The sequence below is a fragment of the Diospyros lotus genome, chromosome 2 (assembly GCF_014633365.1).
Source record: "Diospyros lotus cultivar Yz01 chromosome 2, ASM1463336v1, whole genome shotgun sequence".
NCBI classification, from domain to species: Eukaryota; Viridiplantae; Streptophyta; class Magnoliopsida; order Ericales; family Ebenaceae; genus Diospyros; species Diospyros lotus.
Genome location: NC_068339.1, coordinates 20,149,501 through 20,161,241, shown reverse-complemented (window position 1 = coordinate 20,161,241; position 11,741 = coordinate 20,149,501). Strand labels below are relative to the sequence as shown.

Genomic DNA, 11,741 nt, shown 5'->3' with positions numbered 1-11,741 from the left:
CTAATATAGACGTGGAAGATTCAATCTCATCATCGTCTAAGTTCAAAAACCTCCTGAAATTCTCAAATAAACTTATGATTCGACACATTAAATTGGTCTAAAATCGTTCAGACTGAACCGCAAACACCACTATCCATTATAGCCTAACTGATCTAATTAATAATGGTAATGTGTAAGAACATCCTGAGCTTCTTCGGCAAATGAATCAGCTCATTTTTCTTATCTAATTAATATCAATTGGATTATTATGGATATGTGATCACTATGTAAAATAAATAAAGATTCACATCCAATACTATATTTAGTTTCTTACCTTTAAAAATAAAATTAAGTTATTGAACATGTTTAATTTCTATTTTTTTTATTAACAAAAATAAAAAATTCCGAATGCAACATTGATAAAAATTAAAAGCCAAAGCAAAAAAAAATAAAAAAATAAAGAAGATAAATTGAAGAACTAGAAGTTATGTCAGTATTTTCTGGATTAATAGGTATTAGAGGGTTAGTTTGTGTTATATTATAAGGGAAAAAAAGACTTATTTTTAAAGGTGTGAGTTTCATGGTTACACGAGTCTATAAATTTAGCAAAAAAGGTTTAATGATCGAGAATTATTTTTAAGTATATTTTAATTGATGATGAACATTTGTATAATATTAAGATTGTTCTTGTTCTATTATAATTTGAAAGTAATAGGTTCGGGATAAGAAATAATTATATTCATCTAAAAATAAATTGTATATACATTGTGAGGAGATAATGACTAATTATTATTATTGGACAAAATTTTGGAATACTGCATGTTGAATAACGATGAGATATTCAATATTTAATATTTTTTAAATAACTATATCATTATGGAAATCAGATTCCTTTTTCAAAATTGAAAATTCGAATTATCATGTGCTGGGCCTGGATCAGCCCATTTGAGAGAATTTAGGCCCAATTACTTTTGGTCTTAAGTCCAGAACAATCAAAGCCTATGTCATCTGGGCGTTCTAATGGAAATTGGACCAATAATTAATGAGATTAACCTAAATCAATCAAGGGCGTGGGAGTGAATGTGATGTTACAAGGACATATATATATATATGCTCATTAATCTTTAGTACTGGGATTAATGAAAAATCTAGTAAGGCTAAAACCTATCTCTTAAATATCCATATTGAATCCATCATTGATTTGATTCATTATACAAATCACCTTTTCTTTTCCATCTTGTTGAGGGCTTGTGTGGGCCCATGTCAGAGAATAACAGGCCCAAACGGTACAACACATATCCGGCCCATGTCCATTACAATGGAAGCCCATTTGGTAGTGCTCTCTCTCTGTCTCTCTGTCTCTCTCTGTGTATAAAACTCATCTAGGGTTTCGGCGTTTCTGTCTTTGGTTGCTTTTGGACGCTAGGATCTGATTCCAGACATGGTAGGATTCGACGTTGGCGCCGTTCCTTTCAATCCGGACGGTTGGGGGCCGCCGGAATCTTCATCTCCTCTCCTTGCAAATCACCCCAGTAATGTCCCGTTCGCACCATTTTCTCGCTCCGATAAGCTCGGCCGGATCGCCGACTGGACTCGCAACTACAACAATCCGGGCAGGAACGCAGGAAACCCTCGCAGCGCCGCCGACTCCGTTTTCGACTTCACCGGCGACGAGTCCTTCGGCGGCCTCGCGGCCGACGAGGACTCCTCCTTCCGCCTCGTCGACGGCAAACCGCCGCCGCGGCCCAAGTTCGGCCCTAAATGGCGGTTCCAGCAGCAGCGCCACCACCAGCTGCCGCAGCGGCGGGATGAGGAAGTAGAGGCCAAAAAGCGCGAGGCAGAGAAAGAACGCGCTCGCCGCGACCGCCTCTACCACATGAACCGCTCCGGCGGCAACGCGCTTCGGCGCGAGGCGGCGGTGTTCAAGTCCTCCGTCGACATCCAGCCCGAGTGGAACATGCTCGATCAAATTCCATTCTCAACATTCACCAAACTGTCGTTCTCGGTTCCGGAACCCGAGGATCTCCTCTTGTGCGGCGGGCTCGAGTTCTACGATCGGTCCTACGATCGCATCACGCCGAAGAACGCTCGCCCACTTGAGCGGTTCAAGAATCGGAACTTCTTCAAAGTTACAACCTCCGATGATCCGGTCATTCGCCGACTAGCCAACGAGGACAAGGCCACGGTTTTTGCTACAGACTCGATTCTGTCTACTCTTATGTGCGCTCCGAGGTCGGTTTACTCTTGGGATATTGTAATCCAGCGAGTTGGGAACAAGTTGTTCTTTGACAAGAGAGACGGATCGCAGTTAGATTTGCTTGCTGTTCACGAGACTTCCCAAGAGCCGTTGCCCGAGGCTAAAGACGATATAAACTCCGCCTACTCATTGAGCGTTGAGGCTGCGTATATCAACCAGAATTTTTCGCAGCAGGTTCTGATTAGAGATGGGAATAAGGTGGCATTCGAAGAGCCGAACCCGTTTGCGAATGAGGGCGAAGAGGTGGCATCCGTTGCTTATAGATATCGTCGCTGGAAGCTTGACGATGATATGTACCTCGTAGCCAGGTGCGAGGTTCAAAGTGTAGCAGAGGTTAACAGTCAGAGGTCGTTCCTCACGCAAAATGCACTAAATGAGTTTGATCCCAAGTATTCTGGTGTTGATTGGAGGCAGAAGTTGGAGACCCAGAGAGGTGCGGTATTGGCTACGGAGTTGAAGAACAATGCCAACAAGTTGGCTAAATGGACCGCCCAGGCTCTTTTGGCTAGTGCAGATATGATGAAATTGGGTTATGTTTCACGAGTTCATCCTCGTGATCACTTCAACCATGTCATATTGGCTGTAGTTGGATATAAGCCAAGAGATTTTGCAGCACAGATCAATTTGAATACTGCGAATATGTGGGGTATTGTAAAGTCCATTGTGGACTTGTGCATGAAGTTGAATGAAGGGAAGTATGTGCTTGTGAAGGATCCATCGAAGCCCCAGGTGAGGATTTACGAGGTCCCTGCAGATGCATTCGAGAATGATTATGTGGAGGAACAATTACCGGAGGAGGAACAAGCCCAACCACCTGCAGAGGATGCAGAAGGTGGGGAGGCAAACGCAGTCACAAATGATGTGGAAGACAAAGAGATTAAGATTGAGTCTTGAAAGGTATTACTCCTTGCTACTACCTGAACTGGTTACTCCATGTTTCTAGATGTATAACATGTTTATGGTTTAAACCAAACTATAATTGATGGTGAAGAAATAAAAGTTGTTAGTTCCTCTGCAAGAGTTTTACAGCAGAAGGGATAGCTGCAACAAGATTTATGCAGAGGACTTGAGAATATGATTATAACAATCTGTAGCTATGCCAATAAGAATTTCTGTTGGTCCCACGGTATTATCTTCATAAATTGTCACAGTAACTCATAATCAAGTAAAATTACTAAATAATCAAGTGACAGAAATAACTAAATAATCAAGTAAAATTACTTCTTACTTGACAAATCTATTTGGGGTGTTTTATGTACCATTATGAATATATAAGACTAATACTGTATTTAGTTGTACTGTCTTACAATGAGTGGCTCATTGCAATTGATATTTTGCATTTAGTGTATGTTTTATGTATTAACAGTGTCAGGAGCTGCAGAATGTATGAAGATAGTATTGGATATGCACCATTTATTGTTGTGTGATTGCCCTATATTCATCAAATTATTGTTATTTACTGATCACTTAAGATTTGCTAAGAACACAAAATAGTTGCTTCACAAGCCTGAGTTGCCCTTCCATGCCTGTATATTATCCACAATTGAGCTGCACTTAAGTCATCAGGTTTGGGACAGTAGTGAGGACTAGCAAATATTTGATTTGTGCAATGCTGGCTTAAATTTCCTGCCTTGTTAGTGGTATTACACATAGTGTCTATATTTAAGGTACAATAACTGTTGATTTGGAGCAACACACTAGTGACTCCTAAAATTGTAAGTTTGCCATCTAGCAATGTTTTTACTTGTTTATATTGCGAGCTTATAAAATATTATGTATTTTAGTGAAAAAAATGATTGGTTAGTTTTCTTTTATTTGGAATAAAGCAAGGTAGTCATGGGCAAAAGGCGCTGTGGCATTATATTCTGCATTATAAAGAAAATAAAGAATGAACATAAACTAAACTAATCAACAACAGCCCAATTATAATCCCATAGAAAAGCAGTAAACTAGAACTCTTGAGAGCAGAAACATAGAGGTTGGGTGGCAGTTGCATTGTTAAGCCACAAATACCAAACAAGAGGTAGAATGAGAGGGGATACGGCCATCAAAGGGATGCCTACCACCAGAGAGCTTGCCAGTGCATAGCAACCTGGAAGGCTAACCACGTGCCATTAGTGCCCTAGGTAGGCCTGTCAATGGACTTGATCTGGACCAGATCCATTAGATCCAGATCCAATAACTAATGATCTGATCCAGTCCAGTTTTGGTCTAGAACCATTTATAACTGGACTGGAGAGATCCATTTTTGAACTTTCCTTTGTTTTTTTATATATAAACACATATATATGTACATGTATTTTTTTATTTATACAAGAGTACAAAAATACATACATGTAAATACATATATTTATATGTACACAAACACAATACATATATAAACATAAGTACACACGCATATATAATGCATATATGTATATACATAATTGCGTGTATATATACCTGTACACACATATATATATTAATAATATCCAAATTGCATATCACTGTTTATATATTAATATATATATATGCACGTCAATATATACATATTAATATATATGCTTTTGCATATATACACATACATACATATACAATGTATACATTCATATACACGTACATATATGCCTATAAGTATACATGTATACATGTGTATATATGCATATGTATACATATGCATACACATATATGCATGTATATGTATACATGTATATACATATTATACATATATGTACGTTTGTAAATATATGTGCATATCTATATGGACTATATATAAATACATAAATATTACACATACATACACGCATTAACATTCGTGTACATGTTATGCATATGTATGTATGCTTTTATCTTTGTACATATGTGAAATATATGTACATACATATATTTTACAATATATGTATGCACATATATATATACATCTATATATACCTATTCACATATGTGTGTGTACATATATTTGTACGTCGTACGTAAAGGTATGTATGTGCATAATTGTATGGCAAAAGGCATAAATATGCCCTCAAACCTTGCCCAAAAATTCATTTGGCCCCCTCAGTTTTGGACTGAACCTATTATGTCCTTCAATTCTTGAATTTGGAACAAACACACACCTCATTTTGCATTTTGGCGCACGTGAGATACATGCGCTAGACAGAGCTGGGCTTGCAGCGTGGGTGGGCAGAGCTGGGAGGTGAGTGGCCAGTTAGTCGCTTGCCTTCCTCATTTTGGTCGCTGACGATGGATGTGGGCAGGCATTCGATAGCAGCAACGTGGGCAGGCAAATCTGGGCCGATGGCGTGGGAGGCGAGCAGTCGCTCGCTCGCCTTTCTCATGCTGGTCGCTGGTGACGGATGTGAGCAGGTAGCGGCAAGCTGGTGATAATAGTAGCGTGGGTGGGCAGATCTGGGCTGGCGGCATGGGAGGTGAGCGGTCGTCTTCCTTGCCTTCCTCGTGCTAGTCGCTGGCGACGAATGTGTGCAAGCAGCAGCGGGCCGGCGATAGTAATGGCGTGGGCGGGTAGATCTTGGCCAGCAGCATGGGAGGCAAGCGGTTGTCTTACTTGTTCGTCGGTAGCGGGGAGGAAACACCAAGCTTTGGAGGTTGTTGTTCACCCATCACCCTCTTCATTTCCGCGTGCTTTCACGCGCCATGCTTACTGGAACAAGAAGTGCATGATTGGAATGAAATTGCAAAGTGTGTTTGTTTCAAATTCAAGAGTTGAGGGGCATGATAGGTTCGGTCAAAAGTTGAGGGGGTCAAATGGCTCTTTGGGCAAAGTTTGATGGCATATTTATGCCTTTTGCCTATGTGTATACATACAATGTACGTATGCACATATACTATATATGCATTACATACATCTATGTATGCTTATGTATAAATGTATGTATATATGTACATATAAATATTTAAACAAATATATGTGAGTAAAATAATTTTATAAATGTATAATTAAATATTAAAATTACAAAATTTTATTTTGTAGCAAATATTTATGTAATGGATCTGGTCCAGATCAACTATATCCATTTATATATGGATCTAGTGGATATGGACCAAAATGGATGTGGACTAAACCTAAATGGATTTGGACTAAACCTAAATGGATTTGGACTTGACAGGCCTAGCCCTAGGTTCATCAGCAAGTGACTTCATTTGTTGGAACCCCGTGGCACGTGAGAGCTCTAGCTGACTTCTAGTGAGTCTTATCCAGCTTGTATCCTTGTGATTTATGCATGTGACCTTTCCAGGTAAAAAAAAAAAAAAGAGAGAGGAGGGAAGAAATTGGGAAGGTAATGTATGGTGAGTTCCTGAGCAGTAGCAACAGCTCAACAGTTATCTCCCTTCTTTCCTATTTTGCTTCTATTTTCTTCTTTTTTTGGCCTGTAAGTGCCTTTTAGTATGACTCTTTTTATTTTTATGGTCAATTCTTTTATACATGTTTTTACGCCTGGGCAAGCTCCTTTGGCGCTTATTGCCTCATTTAAGGTGCTTGCCTAGGTGTCAGCTGATTGAAGTTGCCTTGCCTAGAGGTAGACAAGGCTCTTCCACGGCGCCTTCAGGTGCCTGAATGCCTAGGCAAGCGATAAGCTCACCTCTGACAACACTGATCTAAAGGACATATACTAACGCAGGAAAGTGAACATAACTCAGCAGAGTCATCAGATATTAGAAGAATGCTATGTATATGCATAATTGTAATTCCTTATTTGTCACATTAAATGCATAACTTGGTTTTTTTTGGTCTGTTTCTCAATTGTCATTTATCTTATTTCCTTGCTGATGAGTTTTGAGTTGAGATAGTTTTAGGATTTACTTGATAAATTGTGTAGCACATTGCACTGTTAGAATATCCATCCGCTAGAATTTAGTTAAAAGTAATTACTTTTGGTCAAGGCTTTATAACTTTGCACCTGATTTTAATTTATCATGAAAAGGCGGTTCCTGTATCTTAGAACTTGCTGCCTTTAAATATTTTCTTCAGGCAAAGCAAATTATTGATATTTGTGGGTACTTCTTCACGGTTATAAAGTATGCTGCATCACAAACAAGAAGTTAATGTCTTTCTCTGCACCTTGGTTACTTAAGATAAAAGTAACATTAAGATTAAAAATATGGACTCTTGCTAGTCATTTTGGCCTGTGGCTTTTTGTCATCCAAATCAAGTTTTAAGAGCTCATGTAGTCCTTGAGACCATGTGTCTTCGCATGGTTATATTCTTCTTTACCGTTGGTCAATGTATGAAGCTCCAACTTTCAACTGAGAGGAACAAGTTGTCTGAACTTGAAGGTGTTACATCTTTAGGTCATGCACTAGGAGCTGAAATCCCATTTACCAAACAGCTTGGTGAAAATTAACATATTTAGTAGGATGAAGTGTTTTTTAGATATATATTTAACTAATTCACTCCAATTGCTTTAGAAGTTGTGCATAGGATCATTCTCCATATGGTTCTTTCCCTCTTCTATAAGCCTGTGTTCAGCTTATGATTGTCACAAACAGGGATGTTGAGGGCATGGGAGAAGGTGCATGTAGGACACTGGGTAGGATAATATAGATGGAGGAGGGCTATTGCTGTGATGGATGCTAACCATAGCTGCAGTTAGGTGTTATGACTAACCATGCTTATGTGACTTTTAGGCAATGTTATAGTCAACAACTGTGAACTAGATTGTTTTGCTTCAGTCTTTTCTATGTTGACATAAAAAGATATGTTCTCTTTTCTTTTGCTGTTTCACAAATCCCCAGTTCCCATCATACTATTAGAGTTTGTTATACATTTGGTATTATAGAAGGTTGCTATGCTACTGTTAAACTTTAAGTTATAATTGTTAGATGCTGATAATTGACTGGAGGGAGGTGATAATTATTGGGCTTCCCTGGGAGGATATTTGTGGGCTAAAATACTTCCGAGGATACAAGAGTTCTGTTTGGAAGCATTTCTTGAGGAAAATCATGATTAGTGATATTTTGGCTGAAAGAAGAAAGAATTTTAAACAAAATATTTTTATATATATTAAACACTAAACACAATCCAAATATACTTCCAGGTGGGGAAAATAGAATTAACGTGACCTTTGTTGGTTATATTTTCCATCTTCTGATCCGCTTTTGTTTGTGCCTACTACTGGCAAGGTTATCTTAGATCACGAGTAGCACGATGCATTTAATGTGTTCCAGGTAAATAAATATGGGCATTCCATCCTGCTTAGTGCTTTCAAATAAATAAATAAATTTAACTTTTCAAGCACTCACCTACAATTGAAACATCACTTTGGAGATTCCATAGAGCATATTCTACACACTTTTTGACATGCTGACCAGTACCCCTGTTCTGATATCTGTAGGCATAGGTAGTAGGCTTATTTTGAGGGGGGAATTGTATTTTGTTCTTTTGATTTTATGTTACTGGATTAATTTTTGTTTTTGAGGTTGGGCCCCAAATTCTTAATGCTTCATGTGTCCAAGAGCTTGGCACTGACAGGTTAATGACATTAATAGCTTAATGACATGCTCCTAGCTGCAAACGTGAAATAGTAGTTGGAAAAATCAGATCTTTTACCCAGCTGTCAGACTCAGTGTCACAGTTGTGCTGTGACCGCTTCAATCCTCCTAATTCAGTGTGAATTAGAGGGGATCGCTAGAGAACCATAGAAAGAAAGGAGAAGAGATTGGGAGAGAGTAAGGGAGGAAGAGAGAAAACAGAGAGAGAATAGGAATCTGATTTTGGATAAATTGTTTGATACCGTTGCAGGAGGCTGACATAGTTTATATAGTAACCCATGGGTGCTGCCACAGCAGATCACCTCTCCTCTAACAGACTATTTTGTCCTATTCTAGCCGCCCTTTACACCTGGCACAACTGCCTAACAGCTGGAAATTATAAAAGCTATAATTAATATTGGAAAGAAAACAGCTAAATCTACTCAAGCTCTGCAACAAAATTGGCCCAAATTTCGGCCTTCCTTTCGTTTTGTGACACTCAGTTCTGACAAAGGAAAATTGTCCTCCGGACTGTGGAGAATTAGGGATATTTAGAGAGAAAATTAAGAGAATGAAGGAGGAATGGATAGAAGAATTGAGAGGGAATAGAGAAGTTAGGCGGGAGGAATAAATTCAATTTGTATTCATTGATGCCTCATTCAAGAGTGGGATCAGGATTATATACTGATCCCTTGGCGCCAATATTCAAAATCTACATAACTGCCTTTCTTTCCGTTATTACAATAAGGCCCTACTACTATACCGCTGATAGGCTTTTTACCTCTTCCCTTATAACTCAGGTACATGACACCAGATACCCAACAAAACAAAACATACAAAGATCTGAAATGAATTTTCAGTCTTCATGGAGAGATTATCTGCAGCATGCAAATAACTTGATACTGTGTGGAAAGCATCTGAATTCATCTAAACTAAAGAATGTGGTGGAAAAAGACAATTACCACAATTGTTTGATAATAATTTAATGGGCATGTGTAACATTTTTAGATAACTCAGATCAATATTGGTCACTTCACTTCTAATCCTGCTGGTGAGTAGTTGGAAAGTGTATGATGATACCACATCATATACTGCAGGCCTCATTCATCAAGGGGCAGTAGAAAATAATTTCAGGCACTCTATAGAAGCAACTACATTTTGAAGCACGGTCTTCATTATATGTTGCTTTTTATTGGTTATTTTCAATCAATCTCAGACTGCAATTCCTTTTATACACGGGATTTCTGTTTGATTTTGCCACAGAAAGTCTTTTTTTGCTTAATGTGGTTGGAAAAGTTTGAAGTTTTCCAGTCATTGGGTGCTTGCCCAGAAATCAAGAATAATGAAGCGCTTGCATCTAGTTGTTAGGGCATGATAGGTTTTTTGGGATTATGTCTTTGGAAAGGCTCCAGTGAGAATACCTTCCACTGTTTTCTTATTAAGGCTGGCTAGTTGAGAATTTGAGATTGTTCTTGAAAGGGAAGAAAAAGGGGGGGTTGGGGGTAGTAGATGTCCCCCCACCCAAATGCCCACAAATGTATTTAGGAGAGGGGGAAAATGAAGTAGAGCTACTTGGATAATGTGAGAAAAGAAATATCATTTCATCTGTTTTCTCATGTGATCCAAAGTAGAGAACTCAATCAGTAATTAGCTATTTCTATTGGCGAATTGTCACTTAGGTTTCTGATATGGAGTTGAGTATTTCTTCATCTACTTGTTTGGAAACTAGGAAAAATGGTATTGCCATGACTCAGCTCCCCTTGGAATTGTCAGTTATTATAAGTTCATGAGTTTGTGAGAATATTCAAGTCATTATTTGCCCGAAGATTTTACAAATACCGCTAATTGATATTTGATTGCTAGGGATCCTTTTTTTTCTCTGTAATTGTTTTTTTTTTTTTTTTGTTTTGCATGGTGGTCCCTGTATGAATTTGGTATGTTAACCGGGTAATCTTCATTTTCAGGAAAAATAAGTAGCTGCAGCGAGGCATAGAGATAATCTGGAGGGTCCCCTGTTTTGGACTGTTGTCCCTATTTGTAGTAGTTTTGTCTTTTTAATTTCTTGACCATCAAGTGCCCATTCCACTGGGTTTTTTTTTTTTTTTTTTTTTTGTGGGTAATTTTTAAGTATAATATAATACTTCCTTAACTTGAATTGTATTGTGGTTTTGATTTTGATGTTATTCCAACAACTTTTGAATTTTCCCCATAATTATGGTTGGTTGGTTGGTTGGTTTTAAAGGCCTTTCGGAGTATTTATTTGGTTGATACAGCAGCTTATCAAGTTTTATACAAATTTATTTTCCCTTTTTGCATGAATATGCTTGGGTCATCATTTGGTTGCTCAACTGGATGATGGATCCCCCCCACGCTGTGTAGTTTGAAGTTTCTGTCCTTTGCCCCCGCATGAAAGGAGGGGGTAAATTATTAAAACAAATACTCATGTTCAGTTTTAAAAAATATTTTTAATTTTTTTTCACTTTAATTTTAATTAAATGTCTTAACATTTTATGTTTTAAAAGATTATAATATTTATTTTTAAAAAGTTATTTGAAAAATTGAAAAAAAACTGTTTTTTTTTTTTTATAACTCAAACATGCCTTTGAAATTTTACTTATTGTAAATTTTTATAAGTTGGGTCATTTAACTTGTAATTCAATTTTAATCATAGACTATTTGTTAGGAATTATTATATTTTATCATTAATTAGTGAGGTAGTATACAATTGGGTGGGTGTTGGGTGATTACTGATTACTGATTAGGTTAGAAAGAATATACACGCACATATACAACAATATATATATATATATATGCATATTGGTATGTAGGAAATGAAAGAAAACAACTAACAACAAAAATAGAAATAGAGGCCAAACGGTGAGCTTCTAACAAATCAAGAATTTCATTTGAGGGATGGTCCAGCGGCCGCAGAGATGGTAAAACTCTCTCTCTCTCTCTCACAAATCTAAAATTAGTTTAGTGAAACAAATTAACGAGAGAAGAGAGATAGATGGTGATGGAACACTACCAAACCCACCTT

General features: G+C 37.8%; 1 protein-coding gene across 1 annotated transcript; it reads left to right on the top strand.

The window, feature by feature from the left end:
* The first annotated feature begins 1,364 nt into the window (after positions 1–1,364).
* On the top strand, positions 1,365–10,856 carry LOC127795070 (eukaryotic translation initiation factor 3 subunit D-like). Its single transcript, XM_052326512.1, has 2 exons — positions 1,365–3,133; positions 10,666–10,856. Exon 1 carries the CDS (start codon positions 1,421–1,423, stop codon positions 3,128–3,130), a length of 1,710 nt encoding a protein of 569 aa, XP_052182472.1. The 5' UTR covers positions 1,365–1,420; the 3' UTR covers positions 3,131–3,133; positions 10,666–10,856.
* The last annotated feature ends 885 nt before the right edge of the window (positions 10,857–11,741 follow it).

Excerpts from the sequence above, each read along its gene's own strand:
- LOC127795070 (XM_052326512.1), top strand. The coding sequence starts at position 1,421 with ATGGTAGGATTCGACGTTGGCGCCGTTCCTTTCAATCCGGACGGTTGG.